Source organism: Entelurus aequoreus, linkage group LG22 (assembly GCF_033978785.1).
Source record: "Entelurus aequoreus isolate RoL-2023_Sb linkage group LG22, RoL_Eaeq_v1.1, whole genome shotgun sequence".
NCBI classification, from domain to species: Eukaryota; Metazoa; Chordata; class Actinopteri; order Syngnathiformes; family Syngnathidae; genus Entelurus; species Entelurus aequoreus.
Genome location: NC_084752.1, coordinates 39,983,197 through 40,007,354, shown reverse-complemented (window position 1 = coordinate 40,007,354; position 24,158 = coordinate 39,983,197). Strand labels below are relative to the sequence as shown.

The 24,158-nt window shown below is 40.7% G+C and overlaps 2 protein-coding genes across 4 annotated transcripts in view; both read left to right on the top strand.

The window, feature by feature from the left end:
* Positions 1 to 13: 13 nt before the first annotated feature.
* On the top strand, positions 14 to 11,926 carry LOC133639699 (oocyte zinc finger protein XlCOF6-like). Its single transcript, XM_062033236.1, has 2 exons — positions 14 to 236; positions 9,355 to 11,926. The coding sequence occupies exons 1-2, from the start codon at positions 95 to 97 to the stop codon at positions 11,772 to 11,774; spliced, it is 2,562 nt and encodes an 853-aa protein (XP_061889220.1). The 5' UTR covers positions 14 to 94; the 3' UTR covers positions 11,775 to 11,926.
* Positions 11,927 to 12,213: 287 nt separating this feature from the next.
* Positions 12,214 to 24,158, top strand: part of LOC133639698 (zinc finger protein 271-like) — a 55,462-nt gene continuing 43,517 nt past the window's right edge. For all 3 annotated transcript variants that reach the window (XM_062033235.1, XM_062033233.1, XM_062033234.1), the window contains exon 1: positions 12,214 to 13,371. The gene's annotated coding sequence lies outside the window, so the exon portion shown is untranslated. The remainder of the gene's footprint in view (positions 13,372 to 24,158) is intronic.

Here is a 24,158-nt window from a genome sequence, read left to right as displayed (position 1 = left end):
CTCTTATAATTTATCTTATTTACTTATTTACCCAACAGACGTCCAGCAGCCCCCCCACATTAAAGAGGAAGAGGAGGATCCACAGCCCCCCCACATGAAAGAGGAAGAGGAGGGAGGGTGTCCTGTAGGGCAGGAGGAGGATGATGTCAGCAAGTTTCCACTGACTGTTGTCTCTGTGAAGACTGAAGAGCATGAAGACAAAGCACCTGAGTCCTCACAGCTTCATCACAGTCCAAGTAAGCACATATCATTTTATTCTCAGGGCATTCAATCCATCACAACTGGACTGTTCACTTTGTCTTAGAAGACTCATCCAAGTAGGCTTCATCACTTCATGCTCATACACTTCAAGTCTTAAATCTAATCATTGCAATTTAGAGGGGAACTGCACTTTTTGGGGGAATTTTTCTATCGTTCACAATCATTATAAAAGACACAACGGTGGATATATAAAAAATAAATAAAAAATCACATTCTAGCTAGGACTGGGCGATATGGCCTTTTATTAATATCTCTATATTTTTAAGCCATATTGCGATACACCATATATATGTGGATATGTTTAGGCCATGTCACGATACACCATATATATGTGGATATGTTTAGGCCATGTCACGATACACCATATATATGTGGATATGTTTAGGCCATGTCACGATACACCATATATATGTGGATATGTTTAGTCCATGTCACGATACACCATATATATGTGGATATGTTTAGTCCATGTCACGATACACCATATATATGTGGATATGTTTAGGCCTTGTCACGATACACCATATATATGTGGATATGTTTAGTCCATGTCACGATACACCATATATATGATAAATAATAAATAAATAAATATGTGGATATATTTAGTCCATGTCACGATACACCATATATATGTGGATATGTTTAGGCCATGTCACGATACACCATATATATGTGGATATGTTTAGGCCATGTCACGATACACCATATATATCTGGATATTTTGCCTTAGCCTTGAATGAACACTTGATGCATATAATCACAGCAGTATGATGATTCTATGTGTCTACATTAGGGATGTCCCGATCCGATATTTGGATCGGATCGGCCACCGATATTTGCCAAAAAATGCGTATCCGCAAGGCATGGGAAAATGCCGATCCAGATCCAGTTTTTTTTAAAAATTCCGGTCCGTGTTTTCCAACGCACCAATTTAAATAATACATTCCACTTTTCTGCTGCTCCCTAATTTCCGTGCCGCATTTGCCAGCACACCTTCAACACATCCACAGGTCTGTGTCCTAACTGTCCTAATCGGAAAGGGAGGCCGGTTCATGGTTCCGAAAGGCGACCGGAAGTTACCGGTAAAAATGTCAGCTGTGTGGGATTATTTTACCCTACAAAACGAAAAAGATGAAGAGGTGGAGTGCAAAACATGCCACAATAAAGTCAAGCGTGGTGGTAAAGTTGTAAGACATTTTAATACAACAAATCTGATCAAGCATTTAGCGAAATCCCACCGTAAAGAATATGAAGAATTTCTAAAGAAAACTGACGAAAAGAAAAAGAAAGGTCCTACCCAACTAACTCTGACAGAAACGTTGGCGAAGCGTGACATACTCCCACTGAACAGTGCTAAAGCCCAGGGGATAACTAGTCATTGCCGAGGAAATAATTCTGGATGATGAGCCGTTATCTCTCGTGAGTAAAGTGGGCTTTCGACGCCTCCGCCACAGCAGCCGATGTTATCCCATCTGTCCGTGTCCTGACACGCTTTCTAGACAGTGAAAGCGAAGAACACAGAGGGATTCAAACCATGAAGGCCACCTTACTCGTTTTGACCATGTGGAAACTGAACCCCTCTATGCCGTGGCAACAATGCTAGATCCACGCTACAAAGACAAGTAAGTGCTTTATAATTATTTGAGCATGTTATAAGCTTCAGTACTATATTGAAAATATTTTACTCTACAGCTGGCATTTATTTCTTTGTCAGTATTTCAGTAGCCTAATGTTTCATAGATATAAGGTGATGGGAATGTATTATTATTGTTATTATTATTATAATATTATTATTTATTATTATTCTTATTTTCCTTCAGTTATATGATGGGTGAGGAAATGAATGTCACTGTTGATCATTTGTGATCTATTTTGTGTGTTACTTGTTGTCATTGAACATGAATATGTGGAGACTGGCTGAAACAATATAAAATAATTGATATATCTTTATTACATTTGATCCAAATGTTAAGGTTCTTCACTAATGCTACCAACCTGGATCAGGCAAAGGAGGCACTAAAGGTAGAGGTGATGAAAATGGAACAAGAACTGAAGACCACGCCCTCTGGAGAAGGTGTGGCTGAGGCTGAGACAGCAAGGCCAACACCAGGAATGGAGGCTGGAAGCTCAACCAGCAGCCTCGGCAGCTACTTTGACGAGATACTGGAGGAGAGCTGCACAGCAGCTCCATCTGAGCAGCAGATCACCCCAGGGGCACTGTTTCAGCTGGAGAGCTACCTCAGTGAGCCTCCAGCTGGGCGTTAGAGCAATCCTTTTCATTACTGGAGAGACAATCAGTCTCGACTACCCGCCCTGGCAGCAACAGCAGCCAAGTTCCTCAGTGCTCCTTGCACCAGTGTTGAGAGTGAGAGGCTTTTTAGCACAGCCTCACTCATCATTGATGAACACAGGAGCAGGCTGACACCTGAGCATCTTGAAGTGCTCGTCTTTGTTAGAAAGAATCTCCCCATTATGCTCAGACTGCAGTCTGGGGGGGGCAAACAATTGAAGGGATTGTGTAGATCTTTTTTCTTTTAAGTTTACACTTGTTCAAGAGCAAGTATTGATGCTGAGTTATAGACATTTTATCCCACTCAGGTTGGGTGTTTTGCTTTTTTTAATAATGTTTACAGCATTATTTGCACTTTATACTGTTCAATGATGCCATTTCTGTTTGTCATGTATAATTGTGTCTATTTTGTGTTTATCCTTGAATAAACATGTCAGTTTCTTGTTACCAACCATTATTCAAACTCACCTAATTCAGCTGGCTAGTTTTTATCAAGAGTACTAAAACCCTTTTCAACATGAATCACAACTAAGTAGGCTAAATAACTTTAAACTTTAATACATGCTCGGATAGGCCAGTATCGGTATCAGATCGGAAGTGCAAAAACATCTGTATCGGATCAGAAGTGCAAAAACCTGGCTCGGGACATCCCTAGTCTACATTAAAACATTGTTCTTCATACTGCATTAATATATGCTACTTTTAAACTTTCATACAGAGAGGGAAGTCACAACTAAGTCAATTTAGCAAAAGTGTATTTATTAAACAGTTATTAAGCAGTGACACAAACATTCATGTCATTTCAAAACAGAAAGTGCAAGATTGTCAGAGACATTTTAAAACAAGCTATTAGTGCACTTTTGTGCATGATGTCACTAAGATGACATATCAAAACAACACTAAATTAAAGTGCGCTTTTTGTACAGAACGCCACTACAATAGTTTAAAACAAATAAAGTGCACTTTTGTGCATTATGTCACACAAGATATTTCAATAAGTGTCAAATAAAAATGAGCTGCATAATAGGAAATCAAATAGTGTATGTCCTTCACTATGTGGTAGGTTCCTGCGGACGTTATCTCCTTCTGTTGTTGACTATTTGTTTCATACGTTGTTGATCTGGAAATGGTTGCTTGGGCATTTTGTGGGTGTGGCACCGAACGGAGATGTTGACATGCAGAGTTTCAAGCACTCCTCATTCTCTAGCGGGTGACTTTTCAAATGATGCTACACATTAGTAGTGCTACTACTTTTTGTAGCAACGCTTTTGCAGCATACTTGTTCACCATCTACCCCTTGAAGCCAAACCACCGCCAGATGATGGACTCACTGCTGTTTGTTTTGGGAATTAATTATTCCTTCATTTGTTACCAGATTCCCTTCTTTCTCTCGTATTACCACTAGCACCACAGCTAACGTTACCATGCCACTACCTGTCTGCTCCGTGAGAGTGTATGACGTTGCACACGTGACAGTATGTGACGTATGTAAGAAGGTGCACTTGTTTTATGTCTCTGTGAGAAGGAGAGACAAGAAAGTGAGAAGAGCCTGTAGTGTAATGCCTGCAGCTAAAAGCAACTGCGTGAGAACATATACTCCAATATCACCATATAGTCCATTTCTATATCGCACAGAGACAAACCCACGATATTTCGAGTGTATTCGATATCGCGCCCAGACCTAATTCTAACTCATAAATGTAAATAAAAGTCCACTTGCAATGGAGCCAATGGGAGGTCCTCTATAACCATCCAAAATACACCAACAATACTCCATTTGCATTTTGTGGCTTGAATAGCAAGCAAGTATTAGTGATATTGTTATAAGTGCTAACGCAGACAAACTATTTATAGCTTGTGTGTCTATGTTGACATCACCGGCTGGTGAGCTTCTTCCTCACCTTGGTGCTGTGAAAGATTATTCCAGTTCATGAATCGCGCCTTTCACCTGGATAGTAGAAGGATGAGGACGTACTCTCACAAGTTGGTACCATTTGACAGCCAATTTAGACCCGGCAATGGCAAACGACACGAAAAGACGCTTGGCTTCACCCCCCTTTTCCGTGCGAGGATTATGAATTGTTCTTTATCTAAACGAGAATATAACAACATTCTATCAGTCTGCGTCATAGTGACAACAGACCTTGTATAGTAAGTGATGTTTTATTATGTTTGTTGGCTCTTATGAAGTCTGCATTGTAGAGCTGCAGCTATCGAATATTTTAGTAATCGAGTATTCTATAAGAAATCCCGATCGATTAATCGAGTAATTCATTAAATCATATTTTTGCTTAAAAACAAGATATGTTTTTTCCTGTCCAGCTTCTCAGGCAAATCATATAGTTGATGTAGATGCCTATATCGGCTGTACAAATTTACTTTACAAAAGAGAAGTGTGGGATACTTCTCTTGTTGCCTTATTTGTATTTTGACTTTATTAAATGGATTTATCTTATTATTTGGTGCAGCTGCAGTTCCATGATTGACTTAGTAGTTGTGTCATCGGATTTGCGGCCTCATGTTTTGGACACTCGGGTGAAGAGAGGGGCGGAGCTTTCTACCGATCACCACATGGTGGTGAGCTGGCTCCGATGGAGGGGGAGGATGCAGACGGACCTGGCAGGCCCAAACGCATTGTGAGGGTCTGCTGGGAACGTCCAGCAGAGTCTCCTGTCAGAGAGAGTTTCAATTCCCACCTCCGGAAGAACTTTGAACATGTCACGAGGGAGGCACTGGATATTGAGTCCGAGTGGACCATGTTCCGTGCTTCTATTGTCGAGGCGGCTGATTGGAGCTGTGGCCTCAAGGTGGTTGGTGCCTGTCGTGGCGGTAATGCTAGAACCCGCTGGTGGACACCAGCAGTGAGGGATGCCGTCAAGCTGAAGAAAGAGTCCTATCGGGTCCTTTTGGCTCATGGGACTCCAGGGGCAGCGGACAGGTACCGACAGGCCGAGCGAAGTGCGGCTTCAGCGGTCGCGGAGGCAAAAACTCGGACATGGGAGGAGTTTGGGGAAGCCATGGAAAACGACTTCCGGACGGCTTCGAAGCGATTCTGGTCCACCATCTGCCGTTCAGAGGGGGGGGGGGGGGTGAAGCAGTGCACTGTCAACGCCGTGTATGGTGAGGATGGTGTGCTGCTGACCTCTAGTGCGGCTGCTGTGGATCGGTGGAGGGAATACTTCGAAGACCTCCTCAATCCCACCAACACATCTTCCTATGAGGAAGCAGTGCCTGGGGAATCTGTGGTGGGCTCTCCTATTTCTGTGGCTTAGGTTGCCGAGGTAGTTAAAAAGCTCCTCTGTGGCAAGGCCCCGGGGGTGGATGAGATCCGCCCAGAGTTCCTTAAGGCTCTGGATGCTGTGGGGCTGTCTTGGTTGACAAGACTCTGCAACATCGCATGGACATCGGGGCGGTACCTCTGGATTGGCAGACCGGGGTAGTGGTTCCTCTCTTTAAGAAGGGGAACCGGAGGGTGTGTTCCAACTATCGTGGGATCACACTCCTCAGCCTTCCCGGTAAGGTCTATTCAGGTGTACTGGAGAGGAGGCTACTCCGGATAGTTGAACCTCGGATTCCGGAGGAACAGTGTGGTTTTCGTCCTGGTCGTGGAATGGTAGACCAGCTCTATACTCTTGGCAGGGTCCTTGAGGGTGCATGGGAGTTTACCCAACCAGTCTACATGTGCTTTGTGGACTTGGAGAAGGCATTCCACCGTGTCCCCCGGGAAGTCCTGTGGGGAGTGCTCAGAGAGTATGGGGTATCGGACTGTCTGATTGTGGCGGCCCGCTCCCTGTATGATCAGTGTCAGAGCTTGGTCCGCATTGCCGGCAGTAAGTCGGACACATTTCCAGTGAGGATTGGACTCCGCCAAGGCTGCCCTTTGTCACCGATTCTGTTCATAACTTTTATGGGCAGAATTTCTAGGCGCAGTCAGGGCGTTGAGGGGATCCGGTTTGGCGGCTGCAGGATTAGGTCTCTGCTTTTTGCAGATGATGTGGTCCTGATGGCTTCAACTGGCCAGGATCTTCAGCTCTCACTGGATCGGTTCGCAGCCGAGTGTGAAGCGACTGGGATGAGAATCAGCACCTCCAAGTCCGAGTCCATGGTTCTCGCCCGGGAAAGGGTGGAGTTACATCTCCAGGTTGGGGAGGAGATCTTGCCCCAAGTAGAGGAGTTCAAGTACCTAGGAGTCTTGCTCACGAGTGGGGGAAGAGTGGATCGTGAGATCGACAGGTGGCTCGGTGCGGCGTCTTCAGTAATGCGGACGCTGTATCGATCCGTTGTGGTGAAGAAGGAGCTGAGCCGGAAGGCAAAGCTCTGAATTTACCGGTCGATCTACGTTCCCATCCTCACCTATGGTCATGAACTTTGGTTTATGACCGAAAGGACAAGATCACGGGTACAAGCGGCCGAAATGAGTTTCCTCCGCCGGATGGATGGATATTTTTGCTTAAAAAAAATATATATATATTTTGTCCGGTCCAGCTTCTCAGGCAAACCATATAGTTGATGGAGATGCCGATATCGTCTGTACACATTTACTTTACAAAAGAGAAGTGTGGGATACTTCTCTTGTTGCCTTATTTGTATTTTGACTTGATTAAATTGATTTATATTATCATTTGGTGCAGCCTGGCCGGAGCAATATTTTTGCTTAATTAAGGTTTAATTATACATGTTGTGCCCTCTATTATTGCGTTTGTCCTAATTGTCTTTTATTTCCTAAACACCTGTTTTCATTATTGAAGGCTGACCTGCAGAGCTAAAATGCAAGCCAATTTGTGTGTGCTAATAAAAACAGGTGCGCTCACAGCCCTATGTGCTGTGTGGTGTGATCACATAAAAAAGTAATTGTCTCTCATGCGTTTTTGATTATTATTATACGGTGCTGTTTAAATGGTGGTTTCTCCACACAAATCCGCTAAGCTGTTTTCAACCTGCGAACAATATAAAAAAGACAAACCACTTAATAATGACGACAACAGTTTTACATTTTAAGAATGCTATACAGTTCATTGCATTCTTTGCATGCATAATAGTGATCAATGTTCATTTTGCCATCATACCATGTTTGAGATGAAAACACACACATACTGCATTTGAAATGTGAAACCAGTGGTGAGTCACCACCAAGCAAAAACCACACATGCTCAGAAAAGTAGCGTCAGATTTACTGCCCGTCCGAGCATCCACTGGCAGAAATGTAGATCGATGCCTAAGCTATAGAGATTATAGTGGGCGGAAGTGCAAGATATCAAAGTAGCATGTGGTTGCATGACTTGAATAACCCGAATAAGAAAAAAAAACAGGATGGCTCTGAATAAAATAATTTGGTTTATGCCCTTAAAGTCTTCCTGTGTCCAAAGACTTATTTTCTGTAAACAATCACAAAATCATCAAAATATATATAATACAAACAATTGATCAAACCACTGTATCGACCTTATACTGATATTATACTTGGTATTGTTACTGTAAATTTTTGTATCGATCAGACCACATTTTTTTAAATTTAAGAGGGTTTCTGTGGGTTATTAAAAAGCATTACAGGCATTTAATGGACTTTGCATAAATTAAGGCCTTAAAAGGTATTAAAAAGCATTAAATACGATGTCCAGAGGCATTAAAATATTCATGTAATCGTAGGCCGGGACTGATATAAATGAAAATAAACCTAATAACTCAATTCTTGCTGTCATCAATAAATTGCTTTGTCCGTGTGTTTCCTTCTTGGTCTCTGGATTTTAAACTGGACTAAGAGGTTTCACTCTGTGCATGGCTCTCAGCACCTGAGCATGTTAATTCCACAGCAGATTTACATGAACAAAGTGAGCCTCTTGTCAGTTATTCACAACCTTTGGTTCGGCTACTTGCAATTCTCCTCTACACATTTTCCTAGTGTTGGCGACACTCACTTTAATGTTAGAGATGGCCATTTTAATACAACGCTGAAGTACAGGCCCCCATATAGCTGACCGGGATATGCATGTTATATGATTCTTTAATTTTGGGCCTTTTAGAATCAGCATGTCTTCGTCCATTTGTGTCAAGGAGGTGAAATTAGGTCTGAAAACCTTTGACAAGTGGACTTCATGTCCATTAGGTATTTTCAAAGTGTAGAATACCATCCACCTTAAACAGAATATTCTACTTTGAAAGTAAACTGGATCATTTATTTTGTGTATATGCATGACTTCTTGTCCCACACGAGCAGATTTTAGCTCAATTGAATCGCCTTGTTGTGTCGACCACTAAATATAGAAGCCAGGTGGTGGAAACTGACACACTGACTTGAAAACAAAAAACAGAACGAGTCTGTCGCCGTGGCGCCGCCGTTCCACATCCAGTGGAAATCCCCGGTTACACTTACAAACGTTGCTTGGCGAGATAAATGAAGAAACCATACTTCGGGTTTATGGCACGTAGCAAAAGGAAATGCACTTTCAACCCACTGCACTCGCAGTGAGCGAACTCGACCACAAGATAGCGCCATAGCAGAGCTAACAATACGGAATACAGATTTACACTGTAAACGACCTAATCTTTTCTCCAAGTTTATACATCATACCTCAGGCAGAAGGGAATTTATGGCAAGACAGATTTTAGGCCATATTGCCCACCCCTCGTAAAAAGTGGTCTTCTTTTCCTGTGAATAATGTTGTAAACAGCAGTGTGTTTGTTTTCAGGCCAATTCGTACATTAACTTGTTATTTGAAGTACATGTAAACTTACTGAATGCCTCATGTGACTGAGCAAATCTGGACATTTTTCAAGCATGTTTGTCATTTTGTGTCCTGCAGATGTCTGTAAAGAACAACTTCTGCCTGAAAAACAGGAGAGTAGCTTCAGGATGTTGGAGGATCCACCAAAGAGGAAGACCAGGCACCACGGACCCTCTGGTGTATTCTTTTCCTCTTTGACACAGACCCTTCCCTGTAAAAAAGAAGAGGAAGACTCACTGACCCCCCACATTAAAGAGGAAGAGGAGGAACACAGCATCAGTCAGGAGGGAGATCATATTGAAGGACTGGTGGAGTTCCCAGTGACTGGTGTGCCTGTGAAGAGTGAAGATGATGAGGTCAAAGGTGAGAGTGAGGAGAAGAGAGAGGCGGAGCCTCCAAGCAGCAGCTCAACACAACACATGACAACAGAAGGTGATGGAGACCACTGTGGAGGATCACAAGCAGACAAGATGTTAGCTCCACTATCAGATAGTGAGGACACAACGTCACACTCTCCTGACACTGATGATGAACACTCTAAAGATGATAAGACATGTCACACTGACAACACTCACTTCAAATGTTCTCACTGTCACAAAACTTTTAAATACCATAGTTCTCTGAAAACAAACACAAGAAGACACACTGGTGAAAAAACTTTTATCTGTTCAATCTGTAGTAAAGGTTTTGTAGAAAGTCACAAATTGAAAGTACACAGGAAAACACACACTGGTGAAAAACCTTTTTCTTGTTCAATCTGTGGTAAAGGTTATACACAGAGTCAAAATTTGAAAAAACACATGAGAACACACACTGGTGAAACACCTTTTTCTTGTTCAATCTGTGGTAAAGGTTTTACACAAAGTCAATATTTGAAAATACACATGAGAGCACACACTGGTGAAAAACCTTTTTCTTGTTCAATCTGTGGTAAAGGTTATACACAGAGTCAATATTTGAAAAAACACATGAGAACACACACTGGTGAAACACCTTTTTCTTGTTCAATCTGTGGTAAAGGTTTTACACTAAGTCAAGTTTTGAAAGTACACATGAGAACACACACTGGTGAAAAACCCTTTTCCTGTTCAACCTGTGGTAAAGGTTTTACACAAAGTCATAATGTGAAAGTACACATGAGAACACACACTGGTGAAAAACCTTTTTCCTGTTCAACCTGTGGTAAAGGTTTTACAGGAAGTCAAGATTTGAAAGTACACATGAGAACACACACTGGTGAAAAACCTTTTTCCTGTTCAATCTGTGGTAAAGGTTATACACAGAGTCAAAATTTGAAAAAACACATGAGAACACACACTGGTGAAACACCTTTTTCTTGTTCAATCTGTGGTAAAGGTTTTACACAAAGTCAATATTTGAAAATACACATGAGAGCACACACTGGTGAAAAACCTTTTTCTTGTTCAATCTGTGGTAAAGGTTATACACAGAGTCAATATTTGAAAAAACACATGAGAACACACACTGGTGAAACACCTTTTTCTTGTTCAATCTGTGGTAAAGGTTTTACACTAAGTCAAGATTTGAAAGTACACATGAGAACACACACTGGTGAAACACCTTTTTCCTGTTCAACCTGTGGTAAAGGTTTTACACAAAGTCAAGTTTTGAAAGTACACATGAGAACACACACTGGTGAAAAACCCTTTTCCTGTTCAACCTGTGGTAAAGGTTTTACACAAAGTCATAATGTGAAAGTACACATGAGAACACACACTGGTGAAAAACCTTTTTCCTGTTCAACCTGTGGTAAAGGTTTTATACGAAGTCAAGATTTGAAAGTACACATGAGAACACACACTGGTGAAAAACCTTTTTCCTGTTCAATCTGTGGTAAAGGTTTTACAGGAAGTCAATATTTGAAAGTACACATGAGAGCACACGCTGGTAAAAAACCTTTTTCCTGTTCAACCTGTGGTAAAGGTTTTACACAAAGTCATAATGTGAAAGTACACATGAAAACACACACTGGTGAAAAACCTTTTACTTGTTCAATCTGTGGTGAAAGTTTTACACAAAGTCAACATTTGAAAGTACACATGAGAGCACACACTGGTGAAAAACCTTTTTCCTGTTCAATCTGTGGTAAAGGTTTTACACAAAGTCAAGATTTGAAAGTACACATGAGAACACACACTGGTGAAAAACCCTTTTCCTGTTCAAACTGTGGTAAAGGTTTTACACGAAGTCACTATTTGAAAGTACACATGAGAAGACACACTGGAGAAAAACCTTTTTCCTGTTCAATCTGTGGTAAAGGTTTTACACTTAGGCAATCTTTGAAAACACACATGAGAACACACGCTGGTAAAAAAACTTTTTCCTGTTCAACCTGTGGTAAAGGTTTTACACAAAGTAACAATTTGAAAGTACACATGAGAACACACACTGGTGAAAACCCCTTTTCCTGTTCAACCTGTGCTAAAGGTTTTAAACTAAGTCAAGATTTGAAAGTACACATGAGAACACACTGGTGAAAACCCTTTTTCCTGTTCAACCTGTGGTAAAGGTTTTACACAGAGTAACAATTTGAAAGTACACATGAGAACACACACTGGTGAAAACCCCTTTTCCTGTTCAACCTGTGGTAAAGGTTTTACACAAAGTCAACATTTGAAAGTACACATGAGAACACACACTGGTGTAAAACCTTTTTCCTGTTCAACCTGTGGTAAAGGTTTTACACAAAGTCAACATATGAAAGCACACATGAGAACACACACTGGTGTAAAACCTTTTTCCTGTTCAACCTGTGGTAAAGGTTTTACACAAAGACAACATATGAAAGCACACATGAGAGCACACACAGGAGAGAAAGTGTTGAGTTGCAGTGTGTGTGGTGAAAGATTCTCTTATAAGTACCAGTGTAAGAAACACAAGTGTGCTGGTGAGAACAGCAGCAGCAAATGAAACTGCAGGATTTGAAATAAACTGTCAAGACTTTAATGTTGACTTTGCCGTCAAGGGACGGCGTGGCGAAGTTGGGAGAGTGGCCGTGCCAGCAATCTGAGGGTTACTGGTTCAATCCCCACCTTCTACCATCCTAGTCACGTCCGTTGTGTCCTTGGGCAAGACACTTCACCCTTGCTCCTGATGGGTCCTGGTTTACGCCTTGCATGGCAGCTCCCACCATCAGTGTGTGAATGTGTGTGTGAATGGGTGAATGTGGAAATACTGTCAAAGCGCTTTGGGCTCCTTTAAAAAGGGGTAGAAAAGCGCTATACAAGTACAACCATTTATTTCTATTTTACTTTCTAACATCAGCACATATAACATGTGTGACATTGTTGTTTGTGTAACTATCTTTTTAATATGCTACTACATTTATAGATTAGATGGTTTGAAATATGGAAATATTACATATTTGTATTTCTAATTGTTAATAATCCCATAGATTAGCCCCTATTTATAACATACATATTTACTGGTTCACATCTGAAACATCTTATCATATTATTATTTACTTTATACATCATTTGAACACTTGTCTTTTATACCATTTTAAAATGTGTGACTTTATGAATTATTTGTTGGGTCTCTATAATCCATTTTAGTAATGATCTTTATTACTCTTTTTTTTGTAATATGATGATTGTGTTGTGATTGTTTTATATGTATGTCCCCAGACCTTTATGCAATATAAAAGTGAGAGAAAATGGCTGAATTGTTTGTGGAAGGATGTTTTATTTTATTTTTTTACAAATTTACATTCGTGGATTAAACAAAGATTCCCATTATTGGGTTTTAAACATTTTTAATGTACAGTTTCTTTTTAAACATCCCCAACACAACATCAATATCAATCAAAGTTCGGAGTGTCAGGCAAAAGCCAATATTGTACATCATCCCACAGACATTTACTTTGCATACTGTAGGAGCCAAATGTCCTTATTTGTTTATATTGTTTTTATTTTGTTTTCTCTAATTGATTGCTGGCCTCTGTTCATGCTGAAATTCTTTTTCGGCAGATTGCTCCGCCCACTTCCTCTTGAGAACCAGGAAGTGTTGACAGGGATGGCATGGAGGACACAAACAGTTTTCGGCCGTGTGTGCCGTGACAATGTTCCATTCAAGGTCAGCATACATTATGTTCTATAGCCTACATTTCATTTGCATAGCTTAAAATAAAGGGATTGTCATATCCAAACATACACTGCTCAAAAAAATTAAAGGAACACTTTAAAAACACATCCGATTTCAATGGTGAAAAAAAAAAGGTCGGATATCTATACTGATATGGACAGTTTAATGTCTCAGGAACAAAAGGATGCCACATCTTTAGATGGAAATACAAGTTTTCAGCCTCCAGAGGGCTCAGTATATAGACACCCCAAAAATCAAAGTGAAAAAATGATGTGGCAGGCTCGTCCATTTTGCCTAAATTCAATTTCTGCAACTCAAAATTATTTTCAATATCTTGTGTGGCCCCCACGTGCTTGTATGCATGCTTGACAACATGCTCCTAATGAGACCACGGATGGTGTCTTGTGGGATGTCCTCCCAGACCTGTCTAAGGGCATCAGTGAGCTCCTGTAAAGTCTGAGGAGCAACCTGGCGGCGTCTGATGGACCGAAACATTATGTCCCAGAGGTGTTCTATCGGGTTTAGATCAGGTGATCGTGAGGGCCATTCAATTGTGTCTATTCCTTCATCCTCCAGATACTGTCTGCATACTCTTGCCACATGAAGCCGGGAATTGCCGTGGACCAGGAGGAACCCAGGACCTACTGCACCAGCGTAGGGTCTGACCATGGGTGCAAGGATTTCATCCCGATACCTAATGGCAGTCAGACTGCCGTTCTCTAGCCTGTAGATGTCTGTTGGTCCCTCCATGGAAATGCCTCCGCAGACCATCACTGACCCACCACCGAACGGGTCATGCTGAATGATGTTGCAGGCAGCATAGCGCTCTCCTTGGCTTCTCCAGACCCTTTCACGTCTATCACAGGTGCTCAGGGTAAACCTGCTCTCATCTGTGAAAAGCACAGGGCGCCAGTGGCGGACTTGCCAATTCTGGTGTTCTATGGCAAATGCCAATGGAGCTCCACGGTTCTGAGCGGTGATCACAGGGCACACTACAGGACGTCGTGCCCTGAGGCCACCCTCGTGAAATCTGTTTCTGACTGTTTGGGCAGAGACATTCACACCAGTAGCCTGCTGGAGGTCATTCTGTAGGGCTCGGGCAGTGCTCAACCTGTTCCTCCTTGCACAAAGCAGCAAATATTGGTCCTGCTGATGGGATGAGGACCGTCTACGGCCCTGTCCAGCTCTCCTAGAGTAACTGCCTGTCTCCTGGAATCTCCTCCATGCTCTGGAGATTGTACTGGGAGACACATCAAATCTTCTTGCAACAGCACGCATGGACGTGCCATCCTGGAGGAGTAGGACAATCTGCCAACTTCAGGAGGGTTAAGAAATGGCCTCATGTTCCCAGTCGTGATAATGACTCTAGCTAAAGCCAACACTTGTGGAAAAACAGTTAAAAAAGATCGAGAGGGAGGAACTTGAAATGGCCTCCACCTGCAAAACCAGTCCTGTTTTGGGGGCCATCTCGTTGTTGCCCCTCTAGTGCACCTGTTGTTAATTCCATCAACACCAATGCAGCTGAAACTGATTAACAACCCCCTCTGCCACGTACCTGACCAAAACCTTATCAGAAAAGTGCAATTGAATTCATGCCATACCCTGATAAAAAACTGTTCCTTTAATTTTTTTGAGCAGTGTATTTACACAGTACTGGACATTCAATCATTTGCACGCGTCAAACTAGTCAACACAGTCGCCCTCAGTATCAGCTTAAAGGTAAAGGCTTTTATCGGACATCTCTAATCATAAGTCAACTTAACTACTACCATAACTCCACCTGTACTACTACCATAAGTCAATTTAAAGGCCTACTGAAATGACATTTTTTAAATTTAAACGGGGATAGCAGATCCATTCTATGTGTCATACTTGATCATTTTGCGATATTGCCATATTTTTGCTGAAAGGATTTAGTAGAGAACATCGACGATAAAGTTCGCAACTTTTGGTCGCTGATAAAAAAAAGCCTTGCCTGTACCGGAAGTAGCGTGACGTCACGAGTTGAAAGGCTCCTCACATTTCCCCATTGTTTACACCAGCAGCGAGAGAGATTCGGACCGAGAAAGCGACGATTACCCCATTAATTTGAGCCAGGATGAAAGATTCGTGGATGAGGAACGTGAGAGTGAAGGACTAGAGTGCAGTGCAGGACTTTCTTTTTTCGCTCTGACCGTAACTTAGGTACAAGGTCTCATTGGATTCCACACTTTGTCCTTTTTCTATTGTGGATCACGGATTTGTATTTTAAACCACCTCGGATACTATATCCTCTTGAAAATGAGAGTCAAGAACGCAAAATGGACATTTACAGTGACTTTTATCTCCACGACAATACATTGACGAAGCACTTTAGCTACGGAGCTAACGTGATAGCATCGTGCTTAAATGCATATAGAAACCAAAAAAATAAGCCCCTGACTGGAAGGATAGACAGAAAATCAACAATACTATTAAACCATGGGCCTGTAAAAACACGGTTAATGCTGTCCAGCCTGGCGAAGCTTAACAATGCTGTTGCTAACGACGCCATTGAAGCTAACTTAGCAACGGGACCTCACAGAGCTATGCTAAAAACATTAGCTATCCACCTACGCCAGCCAGCCCTCATCTGCTCATCAACACCCGTGCTCACCTGCGTTCCAGCGATCGACGGAGCGACGAAGGACTTCACCCGATCATAGATGCGGTCGGCTGCTAGCGTTGGATAGCGCGTCTGCTATCCACCTCAAAGTCCTCCTGTTTGTGTTGCTGCAGCCAGCCGCTAATACAACGATCCCACCTACAGCTTTCTTCTTTGCCGTCTCCATTGTTCATTAAACAAATTGCAAAAGATTCACCAACACAGATGTCCAGAATACTGTGGAATTTTGCGATGAAAACCAAACTTTTTTTATTGGATACAATGGCGTCCGAATACTTCCGTTTCAACCATTGACGTCACGCGCAAACGTCATCATACATAGACGTTTTCAACCGGAAGTTTAGCGGTAAATTTAAAATGTCACTTTATAAGTTAACCCGGCCGTATTGGCATGTGTTGCAATGTTAAGATTTCATCATTGATATATAAACTATCAGACTGTGTGGTCGGTAGTAGTGGCTTTCAGTAGGCCTTTAACTACTACCATAACTCAACCTGTACTACTACCACAAGTCAACTTAACTACTACCATAACTCATCCTGTACTACTATCATAAGTCAACTTAACTACTACCATAACTCAACCTGTACTACTATCATAAGTAGGGATGTCCGATAATATCGGACTGCCGATATTATCAGCTGATAAATGCTTTAAAATGTAATATTGGAAATTATCGGTATCGGTTTCAAAATTATCGGTATCAGTTTCAAAAAGTAAAATGTATCACTTGTGATTTAGGGCTATATAAATAAACATTGATTGATTGATTGATTGACTTTCTAAAAGGCCGCTGTGTACACGGACGTAGGGAGAAGTACAGAGCGCCAATAAACCTTAAAGGCATTTCCTTTGCGTGCCGGCCCAGTCACATAACATCTACGGCTTTTCACACACACAAGTGAATGCGAGCCATACTTGGTCAACAGCCATACAGGTCACACTGAGGGTGGCCGTATAAACAACTTTAACATTGTTACAAATATGCGCCACACTGTGAACCCACACCAAACAAGAATGACAAACACATTTCGGGAGAACATCCGCACCGTAACACAACATAAACACAACAGAACAAATACCCAGAACCCCTTGCAGCACTAACTGAAGCTTTTTTATTAGTAGATTGTACAGTACAGTACATATTCCGTACAATTGACCACTAAATGGTAACACCCCAATAAGTTTTTCAACTTGTTTAAGTCGGGGTCCACATAAATCAATTCATGGTAACTCTTCCGGGACGCTACAATATACACCCCCCGCTGCCCCCCCCCCCCCGCCCCCACTTCAATCCCGCCCACTTCAACCTCCTCATGCTCTCTCAGGGAGAGCATGTCCCAAATTCCAAGCTGCTTATTTTGAGGCATGTTAAAAAAAAGAATGCACTTTGTGACTTCAATAATAAATATGGCAGTGCCATGTTGGCATTTTTTTCCATAACTTGAGTTGATTTATTTTGTAAAACCTTGTTACATTGTTTAATGCATCCAGCGGGGCATCACAACAACATTAGGCATAATAATGTGCTCATTCCACCACTGTATATATCGGTATCGCTTGATATCGGAATCGGTAATTAAGAGTTGGACAATATCGGAATATCGGATATCGGCAAAAAAGCCATTATCGGACATCTCTAATCATAAGTCAACTTAACTACTACCATAACTCAACCTGTACTACTACCATAAGTCAACCTGTACTATTATCAAAAGTCAACCTGTACTGTTATCATAAGTCAACTTAACTACTACCATAACTCAACCTGTACTACTACCATAAGTCAACTTAACTACTACCATAACTCAACCTGTGCTACTATCATAACTCAACCTGTACTACTACCATAAGTCAACTTAACTACTACCATAACTCAACCTGTACTACTATCATAAGTCAACTTAACTACTACCATAACTCAACCTGTACTACTACCATAAGTCAACCTGTACTATTATCAAAAGTCAACCTGTACTGTTATCATAAGTCAACTTAACTACTACCATAACTCAACCTGTACTACTATCACAAGTCAACTTAACTACTACCATAACTCAACCTGTACTACTATCATAAGTCAACATAACTACTACCATAACTCAACCTGTACTACTACCACAAGTCAACTTAACTACTACCATAACTCATCCTGTACTACTACCACAAGTCAACTTAACTACTACCATAACTCATCCTGTACTACTATCATGAGTCAACTTAACTACTACCATAACTCAACCTGTACTACTATCATAAGTAGGGATGTCCGATAATATCGGACTGCCGATATTATCAGCTGATAAATGTTTTAAAATGTAATATTGGAAATTATCGGTATTGGTTTCAAAATTATCGGTATCAGTTTCAAAAAGTAAAATGTATCACCTGTGATTTAGGGCTATATAAATAAACATTGATTGATTGATTGATTGACTTTCTAAAAGGCCGCTGTGTACACGGACGTAGGGAGAAGTACAGAGCGCCAATAAACCTTAAAGGCATTTCCTTTGCGTGCCGGCCCAATCACATAATATCTACGGCTTTTCACACACACAAGTGAATGCGAGCCATACTTGGTCAACAGCCATACAGGTCACACTGAGGGTGGCCGTATAAACAACTTTAACATTGTTACAAATATGCGCCACACTGTGAACCCACACCATACAAGAATGACAAACACATTTCGGGAGAACATCCGCACCGTAACACAACATAAACACAACAGAACAAATACCCAGAACCCCTTGCAGCACTAACTGAAGCTTTTTTATTAGTAGATTGTACAGTACAGTACATATTCCGTACAATTGACCACTAAATGGTAACACCCCAATAAGTTTTTCAACTTGTTTAAGTCGGGGTCCACGTAAATCAATTCATGGTAACTCTTCCGGGACGCTACAATATACACCCCCCGCTGCCCCCCCCGCCCCCACTTCAATCCCGCATGTCCCAAATTCCAAGCTGCTTATTTTGAGGCATGTTAAAAAAAAAGAATGCACTTTGTGACTTCAGTAATAAATATGGCAGTGCCATGTTGGCATTTTGTTCCATAACTTGAGTTGATTTCTTTTGTAAAACCTTGTTACATTGTTTAATGCATCCAGCGGGGCATCACAACAACATTAGGCATAATAATGTGCTCATTCCACCACTGTATATATCGGTATCGCTTGATATCGGAATCGGTAATTAAGAGTTGGACAATATCGTAATATCGGATATCGGCAAAAAAGCCATTATCGGACATCTCTAATCATAAGTCAACTTAACTACTACCATAACTCAACCTGTACTACTACCATAAGTCAACCTGTACTATTATCAAAAGTCAACCTGTACTGTTATCATAAGTCAACTTAACTACTACCATAACTCAACCTGTACTACTACCATAAGTCAACTTAACTACTACCATAACTCAACCTGTGCTACTATCATAACTCAACCTGTACTACTACCATAAGTCAACTTAACTACTACCATAACTCAACCTGTACTACTATCATAAGTCAACTTAACTACTACCATAAGTCAACCTGTACTACTACCATAACTCAACCTGTACTACTATCATAAGTCAACTTAACTACTACCATAACTCAACCTGTACTAATATCATAACTCAACCTGTACTACTACCATAAGTCAACTTAACTACTACCATAACTCAACCTGTGCTACTACCATAAGTCAACTTAACTACTACCATAACTCATGTTTCCTTTGATGTAAAGGTTGCAGCTAATGAAGTTATTATTAGAGATGTCCGATATCGGTCTGCCGATATTATTGGCCGATAAATGCGTTAAAATGTAATATCGGAAATTATCGGTATCAGTTTTTTTAATTATCAGTATCGTTTTTGTTTTGTTTTTTATTAAATCAACATAAAAAACACAAGATACACTTACAATTAGTGCACCAACCCAAAAAACCTCCCTCCCCCATTTACACTCATTCACACAAAAGGGTTGTTTCTTTCTGTTATTAATATTCTGCTTCCTACATTATATATCAATATATATCAATACAGTCTGCAAGGGATACAGTCCGTAAGCACACATGATTGTGCGTGCTGCTGCTCCACTAATAGTACTAACCTTTGACAGTTGATTGATTGATTGAGACTTGTATTAGTAGGTTGCACAGTACAGTACATATTCCGTATAATTGACCACTAAATGGTAACACCCCAGTACGTTTTTCAACTTGTTTAAGTCGGGGTCCACTTAAATTGATTCATGATACAGATATATACTATCATATATACTATCATCATAATACAGTCATCACACAAGATAATCACAATGAATTATTTACATTATTTACAATCAGGGGTGTGGAGGAGGGTGGGGGTGGGGGGGGGGGTAGGATATGGACATCAAGTAGTGGACATAGAGAGAGAGAGAGAGAGAGAGAGAGAGAGAGAGAGAGAGAGAGATCAGAAGGCATAAGAAAAAGTATCTGCATTTGATTTTACAAATTTTCATTAATTACTAGTTTCTATGTAACTGTTTTTATATTGTTTTACTTTCTTTTTTATTCAAGAAAATGTTTTTAACTTATTTATCTTATTTTATTTGGTTCATTTTAAAAAAAAAGTACCTTATCTTCACCATACCTGGTTGTCCAAATTAGGCATAATAATGTATTAATTCCACGACTGTATATATCGGTTGATATCGGTATCGGTTGATATCAGTATCGGTAATTAAAGAGTTGGACAATATCGACATATCGGATATCGGCAAAAAGCCATTATCGGACATCCCTAGTTGTTATACATGTTTGTTTTACATGTGTTCATACTTTAGAGTACACATAAATCCCTCTTAGTTCATATTTCCTGCTTCACATGTGAAACATCTTCTAGAAGCATATTATTATTGACTTTATACATCACTTGAGCAGTGGTGTTTTATACAAGATCATTCAAATGTGTGAGTTTAATGTTGCTAGGGAGTATACCAAATGAAAAAAGAGGGGAGAGATATTTATTGAAGATATTACTGACTAGTAGTATGAAGATACTGTACTACTGACTAGTAGTATGAAGATACTGTACTACTGACTAGTAATATAAAGATACTGTACTACTGACTATTAGTATGAAGATACTGTACTACTGACTAGTAGTATGAAGATACTGTACTACTGACTAGTAATATAAAGATACTGTACTACTGACTAGTAGTATGAAGATACTGTACTACTGACTAGTAGTATGAAGGCAATCATTTAATAAATGTCTGTCAAAAGAAGCCCCAACAATTGCAGAATGGGAACAACAAATGAGATTATTTACAATGTGGAACAAATGACATTCTTGCTAAGATACGTCACCAAAAAAAGAAAAACTTACTGAAAAAATGGAATTAAAAAAAAAAGATTATTACTAAAAAAAGACACTTGTGTGTGTGTACTTACCATGTATAATTGAACCACCTGATGGCGTGTTTGGTGACCTCGGCGTCCGTGGCTGACCTTGTCAACACATTTTTACTCACAGCAACTGTAATCAAACAAGATTACAAGACAGATATGTTTATGTTTATGGTAGGAAGCATCCAAAGCCAAGTATGCTTACACAATACAAAATATGTGATAGGTATTAAGGAGATTACATTTGAAAAAAAAACATGACTTAAAGTTACTGGAGGTGGTTAAAATAAGGTGCGTAAACTATGAATTTGTGATCAGGGTATAGGTGTGCAAGACATCCAACATGTTTAAACAATATCGTTATTTGGTTCCTTGATCAGAGTACTTGTTTGGCTCTGTTGGATGACGGCGGCGGGGGGTTGGGGGTGGGGGGCATAAATAAATATCCATAACCCAACTTTGGGAGGTTGACATTGTTTTCTTATTATATTTGTACTATCATTCTATGTTTGTATTGGTGTAGGCCAGGGGTGTCCAAAGTGCGGCCCGGGGGCCATTTGCGGGCTGCAGGTCATTTTTTAACGGCCCCAGGGCACATTTTTAAAAAATATGATCGAAATAAATAAAAAACATTAAAAGTGGTATTTAAAGAGCAAACAGGTGAAATGTAACAAGAAAATGTAGCAATGTTTACTCTAATCACACAAAGCTGCCATGTAGGCTGTTTCTTTCTTTAAAAAATAATAATGAATCAAAATCAATGTCGTTATGAAATATTGACCTATTCAAGGCTTAAGAAGTTTACCTTCGCAATCAGCTGGTCTTGGTTGTGCTTAATAGTTTCCAGCAGGCTAAGGATGTGGATTACCTCAGGCGCTGTTGACAAACAGCAGTATAAAATTAACATGTTTCAGTGTTTATCCTCATTACTCATAATCCTGACATTAGCTATTGACCTTAGTTAATGACAAAAGTTATTGACAAAGTTTGAAGAAAATATGTGATTGCTTGTGAATTTGAATTTTTTTCCAAAATTTGTGGCACAGAATGACCATCCGGTATTTGTCAGTTATTGCTCACCAGAGCAGGAAATGTTGTCGGCCATTCTTCCCCCTCGCCATGTTGGCCTGTAGGCCAGGCTGGATCCAGGCTCCTCTGTCTGCCACATGTTGAGGGCTGCTGGTGAGGGGGGTGGAGGGAGTCGAGGAGGGACTGCCGTTCCTAGTGAGGTGGGCATTGTGAGAGAGCCATCAGTTAACCATGACTGGTAATACCCAAGGAGCCTATCTATACACTAATATTTCAGAGATCAGTCCCTACCTTGTGTAACTCTCTGCATGTTTAATGCAGGTGCTGGTGAAGGCATATGAATGCGTCCTTCCCCATGGTGAGGTGCTAAGGGAGATAAATTGGTATTAAATGGTTGTGATCTGTTAACCATGGTTACTGGATGCTGAGATATTATTTCAGAGATCAATCTTTACCTAGAAAGTTATCTCCAGTTGAGGAGTCGAGTTAACATGTACTCATGACTCTTGCTGGCACTCGGCGAGACGGTGGAGCTGGGAGAAGGGATACAAGGAGAGGGGAATATCTTTAGCACTAAGAATGTTAACCATATCTTTTGGTGGTTTTGTTGTTTTCGATGTTAAGAGATTATTCCTTACTCTGCCTGTGCAATTGGCTTGCCAACCCCAGAGATGCGAGGTCACCATTTCCCGGGTCTTCTTCGCTATCATCTGAGTCCCCGAGACGATGGCTGTTGGGTAACCATATCATTAGGATTATTGCAATACCAAAATTGCCAAATATACATACAGTACAAGCATCTCTGGTCTATTTTTGAATGCTACCGGAAATAACCTTCCTATTACTGTAGAAACATGACAAAAACAAGACGGAACACACTTACACTGGCTTCCTGTTCCTTTTTTCTGGCAGCTCCTCGTTCTCTGCCTCAGATTGCAGGTCTGAGGTGTCGCAGCCCTTTCCATATTGTTGCATTATTTTTAATGCGTCTTTGTAGTTGTCTAAAATTGAATATGTTAAAATGAACATGAGTTTCAAATTAGCTGTAGAGCTGAACAGAATATTATTATTATTGATGATGACAAATCAGGTCTCTCTCTTACAAGAGACCTGGTCAGAACATAGACACAATAGGTTATTCCAAGCATAAAGAGAAGCAACTATGACGTTATTTTTAAACAAGAAGATTATGAATTTGCATACCACAAGTTCGGACAACAGAAACGTCAAATCTTGGCCAGTTTGGCTCATGCTGCTCCTCATTTAAAGCTGCCCTTTCAATTCTGTCGGTGTTTTTATAGCTGGGCCAGAAAACCATCCTATCATCATACCATCCACTTGGGACAACCGCAATGTCCCTGTTCATTATAAATTTAATCAGATGAAAAGGCACCCTTAATGTAGAAAGAAAGAAAAGGGGTATTTATTCATCGTCAAAGGAACAACGTGGACAAAAGCATGCACAGGTGTTAGTGTATACAAATAAGCAAGTAAGATGAGCTGAGATTTTACCTGAATGGTGCCCCAAGGTGGTAAGAACTATAAGAAAGGTAAAAGTACAGGTCATAATAGTCAGAACTTCAGCTCAATCGTAAAGTAGGGTTTGAAATGATGGGTGTAGTGTATACAGAGATCAGTCCCTACCTTGTGTAACTCTCTGCATGTTTAATGCAGGTGCTGGTGAAGGCATATGAATACATCCTTCCCCATGGT